Below are 25783 nucleotides of genomic sequence, written 5' to 3' on the forward strand. Positions count from 1 at the left end.
CCGGATGTGATCCCACTGTCTCTGCGGTGGTGGACAGACACTTAGTCCGCTGCGCTACCCGGCCGCCCCTCGTCTGCCCTCTTTTCTTGATCCTCCCATCACAACTGTTGCTTTGTCCGAGGGAAGCAATAGTTGCGATTGGAGGATCAAGAAAAAGGGGCAGGTTTGATATAATAATTCATAATTATTGATGTTGCCAGCAGTGATGTGGTTATTTGTGGTGTTATTTAATGAAAAATAAACATTTATGAATTAACTAAGTACCTTTCAATCAAAGTAATGAGTGATATTAAATCATTATATTTGTAGATACTAGTGTATCACAGGTTGAGATGTTGCCTTGGAGTTACTTTTACTAACACATAAAAATTATTTGAAAGTTAATTGTGTTATTCGTCCAATGTAGGAGACACATTTGACAGCTGTTTTTACATTCATTTAACTGTCAGCTAACTCAAAGTAATGATAATTTCCACAAAGCAAGGAGAGGAGTATGCAGAATGACATCACAGTTGCGTTTGTGCTTAACAACAACAGGAAGTTAATCGTAGTATGGATAACAGCTTGACTTAATATGTTGTATTTCCTGGTTAGTCATCAAAGTAACATTATTATTACCTAACTCACAGCTACAGTAATGAGTTACCCACAGAACTGTGAGCTACTAACGTCCTCATACTGCCAGAGTGATCCCTCTCTGTGTGCATCGACAGGATATGGAGCCTCATAGATCATGCGCTGATAGCTCGGTGTAACATGGAGGAGCCCATACGCTGTGCTGCAGTGAGCACTGATGGCATTCACCTGGCACTCGGCATGAAGGACGGCTCCTTCACCGTCCTCAGAGTGAGGTGGGTAGTATGCAGGTCAATGGCCATCTCACATTCCTCTTGAAGAATTTTAGTCCATAGATTAATTAGATAGATAGATTCTTTACTGTCCTTCGCGGGAAGTCTGTACACACAGTAGGCTACACATCCACACATACAGTACCTAGATTATGAACAGGCGCAAATTTGGAATAGCTGAAACCTTTTTGCAATAGGCCGCTCCCTGTCAATTCGCATGAACACACACACATACACTTGACCTCCATGCCCAATTTCAGCTCTCTCTAGAGGGTGACAGACCGACTGACCGACCTATAGCGAGCTGCTGGTTGCAGCTAATAAATCTATAAATATATCTATACAAGACATATCCACATTTATCCATACATGATACAAACAGCAGAACCAGCAGTAATATCACTCGCATGACAAATCATTTGGATTCAAAGCTCTAGAAATGTAAAACCCAGAGTAAACCTATCTATTTGAGTTTTACAAGTTTAGTTTAGTTTATTTGTTTATTTGTGAGGGACACGTACAGAGAGAAGAGAGCTGATGAAGCAGTGCCTGGTGTACTGTACATGTGTACACCTGAAGCCGAAATCAAACCAGATACTCTCTCCTCTCCTCTCCTCTCCTCTCCTCTCCTCTCCTCTCCTCTCCTCTCCTCTCCTCTCCTCTCCTCTCCTCTCCTCTCCTCTCCTCTCCTCTCCTCTCCTCTCCTCTCCTCTCCTCTCCTCTCTTCAGAGACATGACAGAGGTAGTCCACATCAAGGACAGGAAGGAGGCCATCCATGAGCTGAAGTACTCCCCAGACGGGGGCCACCTGGCCGTGGGCTCCAATGACAACTCGGTAGACGTCTATGGTGTCGTGCAGCGGTACAAGAAGGTGGGCGAGTGCATCGGCTCCACCAGCTTCATCACCCACATGGACTGGTCCACAGACAGCAAGTACCTGCAGACCAACGATGGCAGTGGGAGGAGACTCTTTTACAGGATGCCAAGTAAGTGGCTGTTGGCAGAGGCTGCATCCCCTGACTTTTGGGGAGAATCAATCTGGGGGGGGGGGGGGGCTCCGCTTCTCAACACTCTTGCCACCCCATGCTTTGTAACCCAGCACCTTTTCCATATTTCTCATTGGTGGGGGCCCTGCTTGATTTGCTTGTGGGACAGGTCAACTCTGCTGAGTGGAGTTTCCAGCTAGACCATTCTTATGCCTTATTCTCTGTTGTGTTATTGCATTGTTAACACTTACTGTGTGAGATGAAATGTCAAGTTAGATGAAATGTCATCTTATCTTATCTTATAGAATAGAATAGAAATACTTTTATTATCCCGTGGGAAATTTGACACTGCAAATCGCTCAACATTTAAACATTTAGACAGGACAGGTCACAAATTAGAATAATAACACAAATCAATCAAGTTGCCTAGGATAAGAGTAGAGTAAAATAGAATAAAAATGAAATAAAATATACAGAAATAAATACAGTAAAGATATACTGAGCATGGGGGAAGGGGGGGGGTACAGGTAGTAAAAAACAACACAGCAGTGTAAACAATTTGGTCAATATAACTATCTAACTAAATGAAATATAGATTCACAGTATTCACAGTGTCACATAAGGTGCAGTATGCTTCAGGTAGTGTATTGTCCTCCTTGGGTTCCTATTAATCCAAGGTCAATGTCTGGCAGCCGTCGCTGCCCCCTGTTTTGGAGCCTGGAGGCCGCTAGTCGCTGCCACTATTGAGCTGCCGCTCTGTGCTCAGTGATGCAGTGAGGCACAGTGATGCATTGTATAGTCTGATGGCTGTTGGAATGAAGGACTTCCTGTGCCGTTCAGTGCTGCATTTGGGTAGTGTGAGCCTAGCACTGAACATGCTCCTCCTGTCAGCCAAGTCTGTGTATAGTGGGTGGGTGGGGTTTTCCCTGATGGCCTGGAGCTTAGCAAGGCTCCTCCTCTCCGCCACCCTCGCTAGAGAGTCCAGCTCCACCCCAACCACGCTGCTGGCCTTCCTGACCAGCTTATCCAGCCTGGTTGTGTCCACTGCTCTCAGTCCGCTGCCCCAGCAGGTCACAGCATACAAGAAGGCGCCCGCCACCACCGACTCATAGAACATCCTCAACATCCTTGTACAGACATTGAAGGATCTCAGCCTTCTGAGGAAGTAGAGTCGGCTCTGGCCCTTCTTGTAGAGCCTCTGCATGTTTTGACCCGTTCAGTTTGTTGTCGATGTGCACACCGAGGTATTTGTACACCTCCACCATGACTCCCCTGATGGAAACGGGGGTCACAGGTGCACTCCTCCTCCCCCCCAGCTCCACAACCAGTTCCTTGGTCTTCACCACATTTAGCTGCAGGTGGTTTTTATCGCACCTGCATTACATTACCTTATCTTACCCTACTTTATCTTATCTTACCATACCCTAACATATCTTATCGTATGTTATCTTTTTTTTTTTAGGTTTATCTTTTTTTATTGGAAGAGTTGGTACATATTTATACATTTCAGTTATCCAAATTATACAACTTCCATTTTCTTCCCCATTCCTATCCCCTAATCCCACCCCATCCCACCCAGTGAGGGCGACGACAAACATACAGAAATAAAATAAAAATAAAAAATAAAGAAATTTAAATAATTAAACATAAGTACAGATGTGGCAGACAAAGCTACACAAAAAGAAATTAAGTAAAATTAAAAGAAAACAAAAGAGAGAAAAAGAAAAAAATATATATAAATAGGAAAGACCATAATAATAATATATAATATAAGTAATACTCTCCATTTTAGTAGCGTGATTTCCAGATGGTAAAACAAATAAAATGGAAAGTAAATTTAACACCCTTAGCAGACCACCACAATGCCATCTCCCCAGCCATACGCGGGCTAGCAGTGTCAGGAAGGTAGATAGGGGGAGGAGGGGGGTCATGGGGTCCCAAGTTTGGAAGGAGTCATATGGGTTTTGAAATGAGATAGGAAGGGCTGCCATGTTTTGTGGAAGGTATCTGTGTGGCCTTGTGTTGTAAATCTGATTTTCTCTATATGTATAAGAGACATGACATCCCTCATCCAGTGTAAGTGTGAAGGGGGAGTGGCTGCCTTCCAGTTGAATAGGATGAGGCGTCTGGCAATGAGTGAGGCAAAGGCCATGGCATTGGATTGCCCAATAGATATTGCAGCGTTCTCCGGTGTCAGACCAAATAATGCAATAAGAGGGCATGGGTCAATATTCATAAAAAATATGTCTGAATACGATTTAAAAATGGAAGTCCAGAAAGGGGCCAGTACTGGACAATGCCAAAACATATGAATAAGTGAGCCAGGGGCTTGGTGGCACCGGTCGCATGTGGGATCCATGCCAGGATTTATCTTCGCAAGTCTAGTCTTTGACCAATATAGACGGTGGAGGAGCTTGAACTGTATCAGTGAATGGCGGGCACATATTGAAGAAGAGTGTATTCGGGCAAGAGCATTTTCCCATTCTTTGTCTGTAAATTGATGATTTAGATCGGACTCCCAGTTTTGTCTTATAGCCAATACTGAGGAGGGTAGGGATAGGGATATGATGTTATATAGTTTAGATATTGAGCCTTTGATTACAACCTTCACCTCCAAGATGCGGTCGATCACAGTTTTTGGAGGTGTATGGGGGAACTGGGCAAATTTGCTCTTAACAAAATCACGTATCTGTAGATATCTGAAAAAAAAAATTTGGCAAGTTAAACTTTAGGGACAGTTGTGTGAAAGACATAAATGAACTGTCTTGGTACAAATCATAAATGTTCAGAATGCCATTCTTAAACCAGTTGCTGAAGGTTTCATCCACCATAGGGGGAGGGAAAAGGAAGTTTTTGTGGACAGGTGACGACGGTGACATGGCGTGGAGACCAAAGTGTTTTCTGAACTGGGACCAGATCCGGAGGGAGTGTTGTACTAAGAGGTTGTTGGTGTACTGGGAGGTTGTGACTGGGAGCGAAGAGCAAACTAAGGATTGCAAAGATGTTCTAGAACAAGATGCCCTTTCCATGTCCACCCATGCCGGTACCCACTGATAGAGTCCGTAATGGGAATGACTCCAATAGAGAATGCTGTGAATATTTGCAGCCCAATAGTAGACCAAGAAATTGGGTAGTGCAAAGCCTCCCTGCGATTTAGGCTTCTGGAGGGCCATTTTATTTATTCGGACTGGGCGTTTATTCCAGATAAAATCTGATATTGCCTTGTCGAGGGCTTTGAAAAATGACTTTGGAATGAAGGTTGGAATATTTTGAAATAAGTACAGAAAAATCTCGGTAATGTGTTCATTTTCACAGTGTTCACTCTGCCAACAAGTGATAAAGGAAGTTATGACCATCTGATAAAATCCTGCTTGGTGCGCTCCAGTAGAGGGGTGAAGTTGGACGCTATGAGATTAGAATGTTTATGTGTTATCGTTATGCCACGGTAACGGAAGCTGCTTGGGGAAAGCTTGAAGGGGAACATAGAGGGGGGGATATTTCTAGCTAAGGAGTTTATGGGGAAAAGTTCACTCTTGTTTAAGTTTAATTTATAACCAGAAAAGACACCAAACTCGTGTAGTATGTGAAGGACACGTGGAAGTGTGGCCGCTGGATCCGCAATATACAGCAGGACATCGTCCGCATATAGCGAGATTCTTTGTTCCTGTCCATTTCTAATGATGCCTTGGACATGGCGGTCCATGCGAAAGGTAATAGCTAGTGGCTCGATCGCTAGCGCAAATAGTAGCGGGGAGAGAGGGCAACCCTGTCTTGTACCGCGTTGTAGGGGGAAATATTCCGAAGTCACATCATTTGTTCACTGATGCCACTGGAGAGGAGTATAAAAGTTTGACCCAGGACACAAATTTCTCGCCAAAACCGAATTTCTGCAGAGTATAGAATAAGTAGTCCCATTCAACCCGGTCAAAGGCCTTCTCTGCGTCTAGCGCAACAACAACCTCTGCAACGGGAGACTCGGTGGAAGAGTAAATTATATTCATAAGGCGCCGCAGGTTGAAAAAAGCCATTCTATCCTTCACAAAACCAGACTGATCTGGATGGATAATACTTGGTATAACAGATTCCAGTCGTCGAGCGAGTACCTTTGCCAAGATTTTTGCTTCATTGTTGAGGAGAGAAATAGGACGATATGAGCCACAGTCTTTCGGGTCCTTATCTTTTTTTAAGAGCAGGGATATTGAGGCTTGGTAGAGAGTCGGAGGAAGCGAGCGGGATTGAAATGATTCCTCAAACATTGAAGCCATAATGGGACATAACTGGGTGGAATATTTTTTTAAGAATTCCACTGGGAACCCGTCTGGGCCTGGGCTTTTCCCACTCTGCATCATAGTTAAAGCCTGTTGAATTTCATCAGCACTAATGGGCTCTTCCAAAAGCATCATTGAATCATTGTCTATGACTGGTATATCCAAATCTGCGAAAAAACTATTCATGAGAGAGGGGTCTTTAGGGGAATCAGAGGTATATAGTGAAGAATAAAATGTTTTGAATTGACCATTTATTTCCAATGGGTCCGTATAGATCTCTCCAGTGGCAGAGTTAATTTGCGTGATCAAGTTCTGAGCGGTGCAGTGTTTTAGCTGTAGTGCCAGCACTTTACTAGGTTTGTCACCAAATTCAAAAAAGGACTGGCGTGATTTGAGTAGAAGCTGCTCAGCATGACTGGTCTGGTGGAGAGGAGGTTAAATTCCGTCTGTAGAGTCACTCTTTCATTATAAAGTGAAGGTGTCGGAGTTACTGAATATGAATAATCCAATTTAAGAATTTGGTCTGAAAGTTCAGCGTGTCTGCTGTTGCGCAGTTTATTATGTCGAGCACAGTTAGAAATAATTTCTCCACGGAGAAAAGCTTTAAGAGCTTCCCAAATGATGGACATAGACATGCCAGGGGTAGAATTTACCTCAATAAAAAAATTGATCTTAGTGGACAGGAACGACGAGAATGAGTCCTCAGATAGCAATAGTGGATTAAGTCTCCACGGCCTGAATGATGGACATTTGTCCGGGAAGGCTAGCTCTAAGACTATTGCTGCATGGTCTGAAATAACAATGCTATCGTAAGAGCAGGAACACACTTGAGATAGAAATGTGTTGTCGATAAACAAATAATCAATTCGAGAATATGTATGATGAACTGGTGAAAAGAAAGAGTACTGTTTGGCGGTGGGGTGAAGGAAGCGCCAGACATCTGAAATACCATATTGCTTCAGGAAGGACACTATGGCTCTAGCAGTCTGAGATTGTGGAGCTGGATTAGATGATGATCGATCTAAGGCTGGGTTAAGAGCACAATTAAAGTCACCTCCCATAATCAGTTGATTAGAGTTCAGGTCGGGGAGTGCAGAGATACGTTTATTGATGAAATGCGTGTCACCAAAATTGGGAGCATATACGTTGACTAGGACTACCTTTGTGGAATAGAGAGTTCCTGAAACTATAATGAATCTGCCATTAGGGTCAGAGATCACATCAGATGGAGTAAAGGGTGTGTTTTTGTTAATCAGAATGGCTGTTCCTCTGGCTTTGCTCTGAAAACCAGAGTGGAACACTTGACCTACCCAAGCTCTGTGTATTCGACGGTGGTCTACTCGCCGGAGGTGAGTTTCTTGCAGAAAGGCGATGCCAACCCCAAGCTGCTGTAAGTGAGTAAGGATCCTAGTACGTTTCAAGGGGTTATTTACACCCTTCACATTCCAACTAATTATGTTAGTATTGCCCCCTGACCCCTTATTAGGATTAAACACTGGCATAACAAAGTGAAAAAGTATTCATGACATTTGAGATGGCAAAGTGGTGGTCCAGGGTGCTTACAATTAAAGATGAGAAAAAGTCATAAGAATAGAAACAAAAAACAATAAACAAAAATAGACAAAAATATTCACTGTGAATATTAGCAATGAAAAACAAACAAACATAGAACGCCCTCTCACGTCCCCGTGGGGCGTGACTACTCACAGCCATAGTAACACTGACTGTGCCTAGCATTACAGCTAACCTTGTGCACCCTGTATATATATTTTTTTTTTAATAATAATAATAATAATAATAATAATAATAATAATAATAATAATAATAATAATAATAATAATAATAATAATAATAATAATAATAATAATAATAATAATAATAATAATAATAATAATAATAATAATAATAATAATAATAATAATAATAATAATAATAATAATAATAATAATTCAAAAAAAAATAAAAAAAATAAAAGAAATGCTCGACACGTGGCCATATATATGTAACTAGCTTGGTTAGACAAGACAGGTTTCTAACAGTGTATACACCTAAACCCCTGTTTGGAATCTCATTGTAGTCCACCCCCTCAAGAGACAGGTACTACCTATTTAGACCAGTAGAATGTAAGATATCTCTCTTTGGTTAGAGTTCTACGCCAAATATTTGGGCCATGGGGTATGTTATTTTATAAGGGCGAATAGTGGCACCAAACCTGTCTTTTCCATATAACTAACACACACACACATATACACACACACACACACACACACACACACACACACACACACACACACACACACACACACACACATACACACACACACACACACAGGGGCGGGGGCCAGTTGATCACCGCCCTGACACACACATACACACACGCACACGCACACCCATACACACACACACACACACACACACACACACACACACACACACACACACACACACACACACACCACGTATATAGCTACGTATCGTATGTTATCTTATTTAATCTTATCTTATCTTCAGGTGGTAAGGAGATCACCAACAGGGAGGAGCTGAAGCTGGTGCAGTGGTCATCGTGGACCTGTGTGTTGGGTCCTGAGGTTAATGGAATATTGCCCAAGTACTCCGAGATCAACGACATCAACTCTGTGGACGCCAACTTTAATAATCAAGTCTTAGTAACAGCAGATGATTATGGACTAGTAAAACTTTTACGATACCCGTGTGTAAAAAAAGGTAAGGAAACCCACATTGTTTAATATTGGTTATGGAATACACAGTTTATTTCTGTTAGTCTTTGTGTCATGTTGATGTTGATACATCTCCCTATTGATTTCAGGTGCAAAATTTAAAAAGTATTTAGGTCATTCAGCCCATATAACCAACGCCAGATGGTCATACGATTACCAGTGGGTGATAACCATTGGTGGCGCAGACCACTCAGTGTTCCAATGGAAGTTTGTTCCAGAGAGGAAGTCTAAAGAGGCCCTGCACATAGCACCTCAAGGTAAAGCTCCAGCTGGTTAGCATTGTTAGTCATCCAGTTTATTAATGTAAATATACAACTAAAATGCTTTTTTTCCCTTGCCACCCAACACAAGAATATTGTGTACTTTTCCAGGGAAAATATGAAATTGGGTGACATAACAGCCTGCATTCTTTCTTTGTCTTTAGCTTTTATGTAACACTCCACAAGAAGTATGATATTGAATGGACAATAACGCAGGCAAAGCATTTAACAGCGTCTAGGCAGCATCGGCTCTCGAAGGACGAGCTCACACGTCAACATATATTAGTACGGGTAGGACAATGAAATTAGGAAACAGACCCTAAACAGCTGCAGATTAATTATACTCTGTGCACGGACCCCTGTACTGCATTACTTGAACAAGTAACTATAATGATACCATTACTTCCGTTCCATTTAATTTTCCTAATGGATCTTGTGAATAACAGTGCTCAGGCTGCCAGGGCCGCTTATTGCCTCGTCTTGGCACGGCTCTGTTTCTCCACGTCAGCGTTTTCTGTGTATTTATCTCGAGTGTCACTGTGGAGCGAGCCAGCCTGATAAATCGGAGATGTCACGGCGACCGTCAAACACTATTGTTTGACTGAAACAGGATGCCATGTTTTCTATTGTCCTGTTGTCAGAGTTGTGGGATATTTCTTTGTGATTTAGAGGCAGGAAAGTGTTTTTTTTATGAAGAGGTTTGACGCAGTTCCCCCCCCCCCTCCCCCCCCCCCCCCCCGCAGAGACACTGGCAGACTCCAACAGCGAGGAATCAGACTCTGACCAGTCTGACGTGCCAGAGATGGACTCTGAGATCGAGCAGGAGACGCAGCTCACATATCGACGACAGGTCGGTGATAACAACGCACTCTGTCCTATCTAACTTGGCGTTTTTTGTGAACAACAGTGTACATTGTTGGAATATTTTCAGTGCTTGTAAGATATCCCGGTACTGTCTGCACATACTCAGGTCTATAAAGAAGATCTACCTCAACTCAAGGAGCAGTGCAAGGAGAAGCACCGAGCGATGGCCATGAAGAAGAGAGAGAGAGCGCCGGGGAGCGGGGTCAAACTGCACTTCATTCATGGGTAGGACAACACAGCATCAGAGTCCTCCTCTAAACCAACCTAACAACTTAATACAGAACCAGAATCAAAGTCATTTTATTGGCTAAATACAAAACAATTGTACAGGAATTTCCGTGCAGTGACATTGAATAACTCACATCGTGTCGCCCAATTTGTGTATATCAAAAGCATTTGAAGACTATTCAGTGTTGGCTTTGATGCAAATGCTTGCAGAGCTATTTGTCTCAAAGACTTCAGTGTGTGAAAACGGGGAATGCCCATATATATATAAATATATATATATATATATTTGGATAAATATTTTTCTTCAAGAATTGTTCAATGTGCTGTTCGTTTGCAGGTACAGGGGCCACGACTGCCGGAGCAACCTGTTCTACACCCAGACAGGGGAGATAGTGTACCATGTGGCAGCTGTGGGGGTGGTGTACAACAGACAGCAGAACACCCAGCGCTTCTACATGGGACATGACGATGACATCCTGTGTCTGGCCATTCACCCCCTCAAGGACTTTGTAGCAACAGGACAGGTAGTTAACACGGCACTCCTAGCATGAAATATTCAGAGACAATAGAGTAGAGTGGCTCAGGGTCAGGGCCCACCCAGGTCTGAGAATAGAGTGGCTGACCTCTAGGGAAGACCCTTGGGGACCTGGAGGCTCTCTGCGTGGCTATAGGACTCAAGGATGTGCATATCGGTTGTCGATAGAGAGATCGATTATTTTGCACCCATCTGAACAAAGTGCATGCTGTTTTACTAGAGCCAGAAATATTTAATAGAAATGTACATTTAAATACCACATAGACAACCTTGCCAGCAAGCTGCAACAGAAAATCGACGTCTTATACAGAAAAGAACCAGCTTTCCTTTCCTAGGAAAGGGATAGTTTAGGCAGTTTTAGACTATGGTGATGTATTTAGACATGCTGCTGCTTCCACTCTTAAACCACTGGACTCGGTCTGTCACTCTGGCCTAAGATTCATTACTGGTGACAAGTATGACACTCACTATTGTCTCACTCAAATGATTGGCTTAAGGTTCCTCAAGCTTGTTCTGAGCTTGGAAGGTCTGCCTTTTCCATTATGCTCATGGAACATCCTTGATGTTTAAAGATCAATACTCTTCCAACCTATGCACAGTTCAGAACCATGATCACTTGGGTATGTGTTGGACCCAGGTGCAGTGCAGAACAGAGGAGACGGGATGCAGGAGTTGATTTTCACAATATAAGCATTACTCTTTATTTCCGAGTAGCGAGTAGCACGTGGATACGTAGCAAACAAAAGACGAGACAGCTCAGTCTCCACAAAACACGATACGTAAAACAAAAGCACTAAACAGGGAAAAATAAATGGGAGAAAGCAAGTCTCCAAAACGGGATAAGCTAAATACTAAACACGGCTATCAATGATGCTGCAGACACACGCAGTTCAGAACCATGATCACTAACCATTGTGTATTAGTCGAACTGTTTTAGCTGATTTAAAAAATAATTATCTATGTTTTTATCTTGCCTTTTAGGTGATTTTCCCTGTTTTAGCTTTGTTTTTATCTTTATTTCTGCTTTTTTCATCATCATTGTATGTTCAACTATGTATTTTATTACCTAATAATGCAATCTTGGCTGCATTGAAAATGAGGGCCCATCCTCAATTGCATTCCCAAGTCCTAAATAATGCTGATTTGGTTGATGAGGATGATGATGAGGATGATGTTGCAGGGCATAGTTGTTTCATGGTTGTGTTGTTGCTTGAGTGACCTTATTGTGTACGATGCGATTAGCCTTGTTGATGTGTGTGTGCAAAGTATGTACAGCCTAGTCGTTTGCCTTGCATTCATGAAATCTTGTATTGCATAATGAATCTGTGGCAGACTGCAGTGTAACACCGAAGCACTTTGTGTAGGTTGGGGCAAAGTCACACATTGACACTTTGAATGTTTGTTTTCTGTTCAGGTGGGCAGAGATTCCTCCATCCACATATGGGACACAGAGTTTCTCAAGCCCATGTCTGTGCTCAAAGGATTCCACCAGCTCGGGGTGTGTGCCCTGGACTTCTCAGGTACAAACCCTGGAGCTTGTTTACTGAATGTTTTGACACCTGCTACCCAGGTGCTAGCAGGTGCTACCTGCTATCCCGTTAATTATATGGTTATATTGTATTCACTGCCTTTTTTTATTTTATTTCTATTTTTACTTCTCCACTGTACTATAATTATATGACCTGTACCATGTCTTCTACTACCTGTACCTCCCCTCCCCCCTCCCCCATGCTGCTATGATGCCTGAATTTCCCCAAGGGGATCAATAAAGAAATATCTTATCTTATCTTATCTTATCTTAGATCTTCTGGCTTGAAAAAACTGAAAAGAGAGACTTCTCTCCCTCACAGAGGATATTGGCATGTGTTCAAAACCCATAGCCAATTTGCAATTAACAATTGTGCGTCCGCGCTGGCAGCATCAAAGTAGAGCCACTCATCTCACTTCCCCTAATTTGCCATCGGCAGAGGTGAAGGGGTGATCTCTGTATGTCAATATCCGTGAATTACGTGCCATGGATCGAACCCAAGCAGACCACTTTAATGTTCCTAACAGGAACTGTCTGGTATTGAACACGTTATTTTTTTATTTATATAATTTCTCCACAGCGGATGGAAAGCGTCTGGCCTCGGTTGGCCTGGATGACAATCACACCATCGTGCTGTGGGACTGGAGGAAAGGCGAAAAGCTCTCAGCCATACGGTCAGTATACATGCTAATAGCTCTGGGCCATACGGTCAGTATACATGCTAATAGCTCTGGGCCATACAGTCAGTATACATGCTAATAGCTCTGGGCCATACAGTCAGTATACATGCTAATAGCTCTGGGCCATACAGTCAGTATACATGCTAATAGCTCTCAGCCATACGGTCAGTATACATGCTAATAGCTCTGGGCCATACAGTCAGTATACATGCTAATAGCTCTCAGCCATACGGTCAGTATACATGCTAATAGCTCTCGGCCATACAGTCAGTATACATGCTAATAGCTCTAGGCCATACAGTCAGTATACATGCTAATAGCTCTAGGCCATACAGTCAGTATACATGCTAATAGCTCTAGGCCATACAGTCAGTATACATGCTAATAGCTCTCAGCCATACGGTCAGTATACATGCTAATAGCTCTCAGCCATACAGTCAGTATACATGCTAATAGCTCTAGGCCATACAGTCAGTATACATGCTAATAGCTCTCAGCCATACAGTCAGTATACATGCTAATAGCTCTAGGCCATACGTTCAGTATACAGTACGTGCTTATAGATCTCTGCAATACGGTCAGTATACATGCTAATAGCTCTCAGCCATACAGTCAGTATACATGCTAATAGCTCTCAGCCATACAGTCAGTATACATGCTAATAGCTCTTGGCCATACGGTCAGTATACGTGCTAATAGCTCTTGGCCATACGGTCAGTATACGTGCTAATAGCTTTTGGCCATACGGTCAGTATATGTGCTAATAGCTCTGGGCCATACGGTCAGTATACATGCTTTCATGTCATAACTTTACATGCTTTAATATCAACCTGTCACCACCCAGCAGCAGCAGTGCCCTGCAGTAGGATGAGAGATGCAGTATCAAGAATAGGATCCGTTTGTCCTCTCCAAACCTTCCCCTTTAATATTCTGGAGACAGTTTGAGTACCTCCACTTTAAATAGACATTTATAGATGAGGGTAATATTGAACTGGCTATGCTGTCCAGGGTTTATATAGTATGATTGATAGAGGACACGGGTATGTTGAATCGCCCCATAATGTATGAAGTCTGTCCCCTCTCTGAATAGAGAACACTTTAGCGCTGCCAAGGCAGGTCTGAGTGATTGGAGTGGAGGTCTGGTCTGGGGAACCACTTGCGGTCTTGTCATAAATCTGAAATATTTGAACCCACGTGAACTATCTCATCCCCTCCCATGAACTAGTGTCTCGGGACGGGTGCCGCACACATAGAAGCCGCTCACATAGTGAATGATACATGTGACCAGATGTAGACAATGACCAGTCTTGTACATCAGATAAAAGCATAATGAATTGTCAGACCTGCAGTATGAGTTGCTATAATAAAGGAGAAGGGATGAACGAGGGACCACATTACAGTACCCCTGCTGGCCTCGGATCAGATCCCCCCATGTCTCCTACTGACCACATGTACCCCTACTGGCCTAGGATCAGATCCCTCCCTGCCTCCTACTTCCTCTCCTACTGTCTCCAGAAAGAAAGGAATACAGAAATAAATTAGGGAATTCATAAGGGACTTTCTCCATTTCTAACCAGCTCGTCATAACCTGGGCCCTCGTTCATAAAAAGGTTCTTAGACACGAGGCGCAAAATGATGAAGGGATCGAATCCACAAGGAAACCCCTCCAGGCATCCCAATATTTGTCTCTGTCTTATTCCCCAGCCCACTTAATTATCTACTCCATTGAAACCCCCCTCCCCTCGGCTAGTCGCACAGCGCAGGCCGCTCTCTCCTGCTTGCTTTCTGTTCACTGGGCTCCCCATAGCAGCTCGGGGACAGCTTGGAGCCACACTAAGCTGCTTTGCAGACCCTGGTGGGCAGTGCAGTGAGGCAGGCAGAGGGAAATGGGGCCTGACAGAGTCGCCTGCCTTGGCCTAGTCTTCAGCTGGGAGAGGAGGAGAGAGAGATAGAGAGAGAGAGAGAGAGAGATAGAGAGAGAGAGAGAGAGAGAGAGAGAGAGAGAGAGAGAGAGAGAGAGAGAGAGAGAGAGAGAGAGAGAGAGAGAGAGAGAGAGAGAGAGAGAGAGAGAGAGAGAGAGAGAGAGAGAGCACGCGAGGGGGGGGGTGAGAGAAGGGGGTGGAAAAATGGAGAGAATGAGTGGGGATGGGGGAGGGAGAGGGTAAGCAATGGTGGAAGTGAGTGAGTGTGTAGATGAGAAGAGAGAGAGAGAGAGAGAGGGAGAGGGGGGCATTCATTCAATCCTTTATATATCGAGATTACAGGCATAAAAAAACAAAAAAAAATTAAAGCCAGACTGAAGCAGGGAGATTTGTAGCTGTCCATACGATAGTGGGGTATGGATTTTTAGCAGGAGTTGGGGATGATTCCAGTCTGCACTCTGGAGACCTTACGCATCAGCCAGCCATTTGAGCGTGTCAGATAGGGACCATAGTTCCAATGTAGAAAAACTGCTTCAATGATCCTCTCTGAGGATCCCTGATTATTAGGAAGCTGGTTCTGTTCCTGTACAAGAAGCCCATTCTTGCCACAATGTACTATCTTGCAAGATAGTCTCAATGGTATTTAAATGTAAATCTCTCATCAAGCCAGATGCCACGATATTTGTATTCTGTAACCCTTTCGATGTCAGGCCCAATCACAGTCGATATATGCAAATCGTTGTGAACAATGGTCCTCATTCTCGAATGTCTTCGTAAATGCCTTGGTAAATATCTTGGTAAAAATGTATTCTACAAGTAGCACGGAAGCGATTGCGACTGATCTCGAAATGAGATTAGATTAAAATGTATTGTTATTATACAGCACAAGTACAATACACCATCCAACCAGAGTGGATAAATAAATGCTCCATTGTGTAGGATCCAGTGAGGCAGCCTCAGCGCGTGAGCACACACAAACACACACACACACTGCTGCATCTTAATAACCCAATTGCGCGATATACTGGAATAGACTAAGAATAGATTAACGAATTCCACATAAATCTACGATGCAGCAGCTGATACTGTACACACATGCACGCACGTGCTCCGTAGCGTGACAGCGATTTGCATCTCCAAATGATAATCTTTTATATAATCTCTCAAAATTGGATTAGATTAGATTCAAATGTATTGTCATCATACAGCACAAGTACATACAACGAAAATAAGTTTGGCATCCAACCAGAGTGCAAATGTAAGTACAATCAAGCCGTTTCTACACTGGCTCTTAGATGTGCGCAATCAATGTAATAAATAAATAGAACCAACAATAAATAATATAAGAATAACAAGACAGTATATGGAATATTAATAGTATATCCCACTATAGCGATCGGGGGTTAGTTCTTATTTATTTATTTATTTTCGGACATGGTTCATTGAGTCATGACTATATGTAAAACGTGATTGTTAATGATACAAATAGTGTTGTATTTATTATCATTATAATTATTTAATTCCGCGGATATCTGTCATATAGAAGTGATGGCAATCCACCCCAAGGACTTGTCCAAAAGAAGGCTCTTCCAAACTCGGGTGCAAGTCAAGAGTCAATTCAAGAGTTTTATTTGTCATGGCATACAAGCATACAGTGAAATGCGGGTGGTCATGCCCGCAGCGATTGTGCAATAATACAAGTAATAAGAATAAGATATTTGTGCAATAATACAAGTAATAAGAATAAGACATAACAGGTATAATGTACATAAAGTTTACAAAAAGCATGGTAAAAGACATGCTAAGGTCCTGCGATAGTGCAATACAATGTTAGCTACGGATGAGGCACTGGGTCTTATGTACACTACTATACAATACTATACTATACAATCTACAGTTATACTATATATCCTTATGCTATACCGGGATTATAGTGGACACTTTGAAGCAGGCAGGGACCACGGACTCAGTCAGGGATAGATTAAATATGGTGGTGAACACTGGGGCTAGCTGGTTAGCACAGGACTTAAGTATCCGTCCTGTTATCCCATCTGGGCCAGCTGCTTTTCTGGTGTTCACCCGCATAAATGCTCTTCTCACACTGTGTTCCGTCAATGAGAGAGTGCCCCTCCCCCTCCCTGCGGATGCCCCCCCCCCCCTCCACGACGACCGGTGCGTCAGTGACGTCGTTAGCCGGTGAGCTAGCGTCGCCACTGTTTGCACCGAACTGCGCGTAAAAGGAGTTGAGTTGGTCCGCGAGAGAGGCGTCAGCACTTATCGTCCGTAGTCCTCGCCATAAACCTCTTGTGTCGTTCTGGGCCATTTGTGCCTCTATCTTGCCAGCGTATGTCTTCTTAGCAAGCTTTACGGCCTTATAGACTATAGCCTTATACTCATCCATATTTCCTGATGCTCTGCCCAGGTTATAAGCAGTGGTGCGAGCATTCAGTGCCACTCGGATGGAATTGTCCACCCATGGTTTCTGGTTTGGGAAAACTCGCACCTTTTTCGTGGGGACAATACCGTCAGCTAGCGTTGCTATAAAGCTAACAACAACATCAGCAAACTCAGTGACGTCACTGGAGCTCGCCTGAAGCATTCCCCAGTGCACGCCATACATCGAGACATAGTCGTATTTATTATCATTATAATTATTTAATTCCACGGATGTCTGTAGAGCCATGTCAAGAGCCAATCGCGTCGTTCAGTATTGACTTCTACAGTAGGACTTACTATAATACCTAATAAAACAAGTCATTAGAATAATAGAATCCTACTGCTGGAACGATTAATTTCGCACATATATATACAGTACATGTGTGTGTGCTCGTGCGCTGAGGCTGCCTCACTAACGCATTTATTTCGTTTAGCAATGGAAGGAATACATCAAACCAACAATAAATAATATAGAGAAGAAGATTCCATGGAAGTCTGTAGTATCGGCAATCCCCAATGACTTGTCCCAGAGAAAAGCTGTTGAAACCATTCTAACCATTTCTAATGCTTGCAGCCACATGATCCCCCCCCCCCCCCCCCCGCCCTTCTTTGGAATATTTATGTTGTCTGAAATTGTTTTCAGGGGAAGCAAGGACAAGATATTCGTCGTCAAAATAAATCCATACATGCCTGATAAGCTCATCACAGCCGGCGTGAAACACATCAAGTTCTGGCACAGAGCTGGTAAGACCCTTTAGAATCACAGATGCAAAGCAAACTGAGTCTTACACAAAATGCAATGCCTGCGAACTGTCCTAGTGGCAGAGCGGCTAGCTGTGAGTGATGTACGAGTGAGTGAATAATGTGGGTGACATTGCCAGTCATAGCGGTGCATCGCATCTTAATGAAAAGACATAGAAGAAGAGACTAACATAGCTTAAAACATGACACCTCGGTGTGAGCTTGACAGGCTGTCTTCTCTATCATCAGGTGGCGGTCTGATCGGGCGGAAGGGGAACATGGGGAAGACGGAGACTATGATGTGCGCCGTGTACGGCTGGACAGAGGAGATGGTGTTCTCGGGCACGTGCACAGGGGACATCTGTATCTGGAGGGACATGTTCCTGGTGAAGACGGTGAAGGCCCACGACGGCCCCGTGTTCAGCATGCACGCACTGGAAAAGGTACCGGACAGGACTGGGTTAACACACTAACCGGAGGGTTGATGACAAAAGACCCTGTGTATCTTGCTTGGTCAGAATGACAAGTGTACACTCCGCGGGAGATCGTTGCAGCTCTAAATGTTCCATCGTAATGTCTCACTCTGCAGGGATTCGTGACAGGAGGGAAGGACGGCGTTGTTGCTCTTTGGGACGACACCTTTGAGAGATGCCTGAAGACATATGCCATCAAGAGAGCAGTGCTGGCCCCAGGATCCAAAGGTAAAATGTCTCTCCATCTCTCTCTCTTGTGCACTTCCCTGCATCAGTCTTTCTCTCTCCTTCTCTGTCTGTCTGTCTCTCTCTCCGTCTTTCCCCCCCCCCCCCCCTCTCTCTCTCTCTCTCTCTCTCTCTCTCTCTCTCTTTCTCTCTCTCTCTCTCTCTCTCTCTCTCTCTCTCTCTCTCTCTCTCTTCCCCTATTGTCCCAGATTCAATCTACATCTCCCCAAGCGCCGCAGGGGGGACAATGCAACCATCCAATGAGAATCCATTAAAAACATGCAATGCTTTTAGCGGTAATGAAGATTGCCCTCTTATGTTCCGGTTCAAGTGGTCTCTTGACTTGATGCTCTAATCACACTGACTCTGTAGGGTTGCTCCTGGAGGACAACCCCTCTATACGTGCCATATCTCTGGGCCACGGCCATATCCTGGTGGGGACCAAGAACGGGGAGATCTTGGAGGTGGACAAGAGTGGTCCCATCACTCTGCTGGTCCAGGTGAGAGAGCGACTCGCTTAAAGGTATAGTTCAGATGTTTGGAACCCTTGCCCTATTTCCTTTCCTAACAAATGCAAAGTCAATGGGGTTAAGCTCCTGTCAGTATAAGCAGACTGAAGCTCATTTGAGATGTACTCCATAGTGCACACACAGTAGAATTCAGTTAGCTTCAGTCAGCTTGTACAGACAGGAGGAGCTTGTTCCCACTGCCTTTGCATTGGGTTTTGGATAACTAGCCAGAGCTAGTATGAGGAGCAGCATGGATTGTGCTGAGAAAGGACTCTACTGATCAACATCGTCATTGGTAAGTAGGAAATATGGCGAGGGGTTCAGAAATCAGAACTATCCCTTTAACAGCATGTTTAGTGTAAAAACGCCGCAACCCAAACACCTGTCACAAAGGTCACGATTCACACTACAGTAAGCGCCAGCTGTGCTTCACTAGCTCAGTCAACGTAGTAATGGAACAGGCAGGTTTTTTAAGCCTGGTTAGGCAGATCTCATACACGGGACACAATTTCCAGTGAGAGTTTCTGGGTATTCTCAGATTGGGTGGAGGCCAGGGAGGTGTCAGTAATGGAGGTGGTGGTGATGTGGATCAGGGGGTCAGGTTGGTTCTGATTACTTTAGATTGAAGATCTGCACACGCACTGAGCAGCTGGCTGGCATAGAGTAGAACTGTCCTCCTTATTATCATAATAAATTGGTTACACTGCAAATTCACTAAGGAAATGGCTTAGTGGTTTCAAGCTTTGAAGATGAATTGGCGCTGCAGGGTCTCAGATTGGTAATTTAGTTAAGTGGTCCTGCTCTGTCCCCAGACGCCCCCGATCATAGCCAGCTATAGTTAATGTTATTGATTGCTCCTTTGAAATGCTTTTTTGGAAATAAGCAAAAGGTTGAAGTCAGTTGATAGCAGTTCCAAGGCGCCCCTGGTAGGTCTGTTGTAATACGGTTTTTAATTATATACGTAGCTTAGTCATTTAGAATACTGGAACTCCATGTATGAAGTCAGTCATGCACGATTAATAGTGGTATATATAATGCATGCCCTTGCATTGTCTAACATACTGCTTAATGGATCTATGTTGGAGCCTGAGGGCAGCGGGTTCTTTGACTTTATTAACATTATGTGTTCTTTCTTGCTTTATAATAATGAAAATAATAATAATAATAATAATAATAATAATAATAATAATAATAATAATAATAATAATAATAATAATAATAATAATAATAATAATAATAATAATAATAATAATAATAATAATAATAATAATAATAATAATAATAATAATAATAATAATAATAATAATAATAATAATAATAATAATAATAATAATAATAATAATAATAATAATAATAGTAATTCTATTTATATAGTGCATTTCTAGCTTTCTTTGACCTTTTTAGAATGCAATAACCCTCTCTGACCTTTATGCATGTGTGCGTGTGTGTGTGTGTGTGTGTGTGTGTGTGTGTGTGTGTGTGTGTGTGTGTGTGTGTGTGTGTGTGTGTGTGTGTGTGTGTGTGTGTGTGTGTGTGTGTGTGTGTGTGTGTGTGTGTGTGTGTGTGTGTGTGTGTGTGTGTGTGTGTGTGTATGTGTGTGCATGTGTGCGCGTGCATGTGTGCGTGCCTGCAGGGTCACATGGAGGGTGAAGTGTGGGGCCTAGCCACTCATCCCCACCTGCCTCTGTGTGCCACCGTTAGTGATGACAAAACCCTGCGTATCTGGGACCTCTCCCCCAGCCACTGCATGCTGGCGGTACGCAAGCTCAGGAAAGGTGAGTCACCACTCCCCCCCCCCCCCCCCCCCCCCCCCCCTTCATTTCAGTCCTGATGGGTGCATGCACTGGTCCACAGGTTAAACAAACATCCTTGTCCCCTCCATAGGGGGGCGTTGCTGCTGCTTCTCCCCCGACGGCAAGGCCCTGGCAGTGGGTCTAAACGATGGCAGCTTCCTCATCGTCAACGCGGACACCCTGGAGGACCTGGTGTCCTTCCACCACCGCAAGGACATCATCTCTGATATCAGGTTCTCTCCAGGTCAGCAACCCCCCTCTCCCTTCACAAATTTTGCCCAGCAGGACACATCCTCAAATCCTCACCGGGGGGGGGCTTGGGGGGTGGACAACACCAAATCAGCCGAGTCGATTTAAGATGCTCCATCAAAGTGAACTTTCTTAGTTTCTAAAGGGGCAAATGAATGGAAGTGGATACGGACCACTAGCCTAGCTTAAAACTTTGAGAGTTGTGTTTGACCAACAGCTAGGCTAGTGGTCTGTATCCGCTTCCATTCATTTGTGCTAAGCTAGGCTAGCTTGCAGACGGTTAGCTTTCAACTGAACACACAGAGAGGAAATCTTCTTGTCTGACTCCGGAGAAGACAGTAAGCTCATTTCCCATAATGTTGGCATGTTCCTTTAAGAGGCTGATACTATGTGGTCAGCCAGCAGGCATTTGTATTTCCCTCCTGCTGTGAGTAGGGGAGATATGTATATAGCTGCTGGCCTGACCCAGATTAATGGCTGTCTGTAGTAAGATGTATGCGGAGTGAGAAGAGAGGGGTTGGAGGAGGACAGAGTGAGAGCACGAGACTAAAATCTCCTCTCCGGGACACTTATAATAACCTTAATCTAAACCACCGGGGGTCCACTGTCTCAACCCAGCACCCATGGATCCCTCATCAGCCTCCACCCAGCATGTACTGTATACCGGAGTGTAGTGTCGGCTACATTCAGTCTTTATACAGTTTGTTACTAAGCAGAACCAATAGTAACCCTTTGTCGTGTGGCAGTGAAAGGGTTAACCTTCTGTATTGTCATAGTGAAAGGGTTAACCATTTGGTAATGTGGTAGTGAAAGTGTTAAAGGGATACACAACAAAAACAAAAAAGAGTACAACTCTTAGCGGTGGATCACTCGTCTCGTGCGTCGATGCCAACTGATTTGATTTGTCACAAATGGAGACTAATTTCAGTCCAAAAACACACTTGCTCCAGGGTTTTATTAGCATGCTAGTGGGAGTCAGTGGGTGCCATGATTCTTAATTCTGTTGCTGGGCAACATTCATGCTTCATGCCTCCCACTTCCACAAGCATGCTTACCATGATAACAAATGCAATTGATGAATGAACTGAAAGGCCTCCCAGTTTGCAACAAATCAAACAGGCTTCTTAAACATATTAACTATCCCTTTAATTTGGTTTGAGTGATGTAAATATCTTATATTATTCTTATTTTTAATAATTATTATTAAAGTTGCACCGGGTAGTTTTGAGAAGAATAAATTACCTCTACAATAACTAGTCACAAATGCTTGAATATTGTTTATAATCGAGACACAAATCCAAAACATCACCCAAAACATGACCCAACATTGCACTTTGTATGGTAAAGGTGGTAGGAGGGTAGGTTTATATGGTAAAGGTGGTGGGAGGGTAGGTTTATATGGTAAAGGTTGTGGGAGGGTAGGTTTATATGGTAAAGGTGGTGGGAGGGTAGGATTGCATGGTAAAGGTGGTGGGAGGGTAGGTTTATATGGTAAAGGTTGTGGGAGGGTAGGTTTACAGTATATGTAAAGATGGTAGGAGGGTAGGTTTATATGGTAAAGGTTGTGGGAGGGTAGGTTTACAGTATATGTAAAGATGGTAGGAGGGTAGGCTTGCATGGTAAAGGTGGTAGGAGGGTAGGTTTACAGTATATGGTAAATGTTGTGGGAGGGTAGGTTTATATGGTAAAGGCTGTGGGAGGGTAGGCTTGCATGGTAAAGGTGGTGGGAGGGTAAGTGCACCACAGCCATTTCCAGTTTCAAAAAGTGCTCCAGGGATCCAGTTTTTCTTTTGTAACACTTTATGTATTCAATACTCTATTTAGACTTTTCAGAGGTTAGTTTTTTCCCCCCGACAAAACCACCCGGTGCACCTTTAATGAAAACGAGTTTGCCTTGATTCATCTGTAGTTGTCGGCTACTGTTGATCAGGATGGCTCCTGTGGAGCTGACTGTTAAATGTTTGCCCTGTCTACTCTGTTTGCTCAGGTGCAGGGAAGTACCTGGCGGTAGCGTCAGGGGACAGCTTTGTGGACATTTACAACGTGATGAACAGCAAAAGGGTTGGGGTGTGCAAGGGCTCCCTCAACTACATTACTCATCTGGACTGGGACAAGAGAGGTAAACACATTTGCTCAACCAATACGCTGCCCCTCGGAGGGAGCTTTTGCAAGTGATGGGGAAGTTTTACGATAATGTGCATCCGGCTATTCCAAGAACCATTTAGAGTTGGTGATTATTATGGATCGAAAATGTCCCTCTCTCTCTCTCAAAAAACACAATAACACCCCTGGGGTCCTCTGGGCTCTCTCGTTTACAGGGAAACTACTGCAAGTCAACACTGGTGCTAAAGAGCAGTTATTCTTCGAAGCTCCCCGCGGCAAGAGGCAGACCATCCCGGCTACGGAGGTAAGCGGAGGCAGCAGCACAAGGAGCGTTCCGTGGCTGCGCTGTGGTCATGGTGCAGCTGCGCTGGCCTACATTTCCCCCCGGGATAAGGAGCCGACTCGGGGGGGAAGAGCGCTGAAGCATTAACACGGCCCACTTCTCACACCAGTATCCTTCTAAACCTGCCAGTGGAATTGGGGATAGTGTTTCGGCGCCCCTTTATACATTGTGACATTCATACACCTTGTGGGGCACAGAGTGCAGGGGAGTGTTAACAAAATAAAGGTTAGGTGATAGATGTCATTAAAGCCCGTACTAGGAGAGGCTCTCCTGTCCTCTCCTTCTTAGTTCTCTTGTCTCATGCTTTCATGATGCATTCAGCCTCCTTGTCATTCTTCCCTCGCCACCCCCCCCACCCCCCTCAGGTGGAGAAGATAGACTGGAGCACATGGACGTGTGTCCTGGGAATGTCCGTGGAAGGCATCTGGCCTGTGGTCAGTGAGGTCACAGAGGTGACGGCAGCCTGCCTTAGCAATGACAGAAAGGTGCTAGCAACGGGAGATGACCTAGGATATGTCAAGCTTTTCCGATACCCTGTTAAGGTAAGACACATTGAGTATTTGCACTGTAATCATCAATAGACCTATACTACTATATCAGTGAGATGCTCGTCTTGTGTTTTATGATTCATGCTAATTATGTAATTATGTAAATGATATACATTTGCATTACTGTGACTAGTAAATAAACGTTGCCCTCCAACCCACAGGGAAAGTATGCAAAGTTCAAGCGCTACGTCGCCCACAGCACGCATGTTACCAATGTGCGATGGACCCACGACGACGGCCTCCTGGTGACAGTCGGTGGGGGGGACACGTGCCTCATGATCTGGGCCCACGAGGCCGAGGGCCACAGAGGGATCCGACAGTGTGACAGCGAGGAGTCGGACATTGAGAGCGAGGATGACGGAGGTGAGAGGCAGACTGTCACCATAACTATAGGCGTAGGTCGCCGTACATCGCGGCTATCATATGAAACCCTCGCATGAAACCCTCACATCTCATCACCATTTAGATTGATCACATTTATTTTATAACAATGGGATTTGAACAGATTTTCCCTCTAAATTCATGGTACTTGTTAAACCTGTTAACAAGGCTTCCTAACCTTTTCTCCCTGGTGACTCCATATTTTAAGTTGGAAAAATTCCTGAACATTTCGTATTTCTTTTAAATACTGCTGTTTACTCTGAACAGAATGTCAGGCAGGGTCCCAATTGCCCCCAAGGTAATGTAATGTAATGTACGTAATCTATTACTGTAATCTAAGATAATTACAGTACCAGTCAAAAGGTTGGACACCCTTTCTCATTGAACTGGTACTGTATGTAATGTAATCCTCAAATTCATGTACAAACATGCACATCAGAGTCATGAGGTTGTGACAGTAGTTTTGTTCATATTGTCAGAGGTGTACCATCATCATTTCCTCCATCCGCCAGGTTACGACAGCGATGTGACGCGGGAGAACGAGATCAACTACACCATCAAGGCCTTATCCACCAACGTGCGACCCATGACGGGGGTCAAACCCCACCTGCAGCTGAAGGAGCCATCTGTGGACGAGAGGTAACCAGTGGCCGAGCTGTGTAGTCAGGGAGCAGAAGCACAGTATCAGACAAACACAAACACCCGATGACTCGCGTATCAAGACGAAGCTGGAACCACCGAGCCGACATCTTCAGTCGTTTTATTTTATCTTCTCTTTCCTTCACGTGACTCCAATCCTATCTCTATTCCCTTTTGAATAATCTGTCCTTCTCTGCTTTTCCTCTCTCCTCAATGGCTGTCCATCTGTCTCTATCCTGCCTTCCTTTAAATACCACCTGAAGGCAAGGGGTGGTCAGGTAAGATTCTATGCTCCTGTTTGCCTATTTATTTTTACAAAAGCAATACAATTAGGCGGTTGAGTGGCGCAGTGGGCAAGGCGCTCGCCACTAATGCAGGATATGCTGGTATCGAGCCCAGCTCTCAGCGTTACTACCGGCTTGGCCGGTCGTCATACTAACACAATTGGCAGTGTTAGAGGGTGGGAAAGCCGGTGGGTGGGGATTG

At 44.0% G+C, this 25783-nt stretch overlaps 1 protein-coding gene across 1 annotated transcript in view; it reads left to right on the plus strand.

The window, feature by feature from the left end:
• Positions 1 to 25783, plus strand: part of eml5 (EMAP like 5) — a gene marked incomplete at both ends in the record, with an annotated part of 94941 nt that overhangs the window by 49933 nt on the left and 19225 nt on the right. Inside the window, 20 exons of the mRNA XM_084309714.1 lie at positions 714 to 851; positions 1578 to 1834; positions 8614 to 8826; positions 8930 to 9097; positions 9844 to 9950; positions 10071 to 10189; positions 10530 to 10716; positions 12142 to 12247; positions 12836 to 12929; positions 17937 to 18037; positions 18284 to 18477; positions 18624 to 18735; positions 19105 to 19232; positions 20875 to 21016; positions 21126 to 21278; positions 23271 to 23402; positions 23602 to 23690; positions 24095 to 24271; positions 24439 to 24640; positions 25171 to 25297. Of these exons, the coding sequence (XP_084165840.1) occupies positions 714 to 851; positions 1578 to 1834; positions 8614 to 8826; positions 8930 to 9097; positions 9844 to 9950; positions 10071 to 10189; positions 10530 to 10716; positions 12142 to 12247; positions 12836 to 12929; positions 17937 to 18037; positions 18284 to 18477; positions 18624 to 18735; positions 19105 to 19232; positions 20875 to 21016; positions 21126 to 21278; positions 23271 to 23402; positions 23602 to 23690; positions 24095 to 24271; positions 24439 to 24640; positions 25171 to 25297 (2946 nt within the window). The remainder of the gene's footprint in view (positions 1 to 713; positions 852 to 1577; positions 1835 to 8613; positions 8827 to 8929; positions 9098 to 9843; positions 9951 to 10070; positions 10190 to 10529; positions 10717 to 12141; positions 12248 to 12835; positions 12930 to 17936; positions 18038 to 18283; positions 18478 to 18623; positions 18736 to 19104; positions 19233 to 20874; positions 21017 to 21125; positions 21279 to 23270; positions 23403 to 23601; positions 23691 to 24094; positions 24272 to 24438; positions 24641 to 25170; positions 25298 to 25783) is intronic.

The sequence above is a fragment of the Notolepis coatsorum genome (genome assembly GCF_963971535.1).
Source record: "Notolepis coatsorum genome assembly, chromosome: 3".
NCBI classification, from domain to species: Eukaryota; Metazoa; Chordata; class Actinopteri; order Aulopiformes; family Paralepididae; genus Notolepis; species Notolepis coatsorum.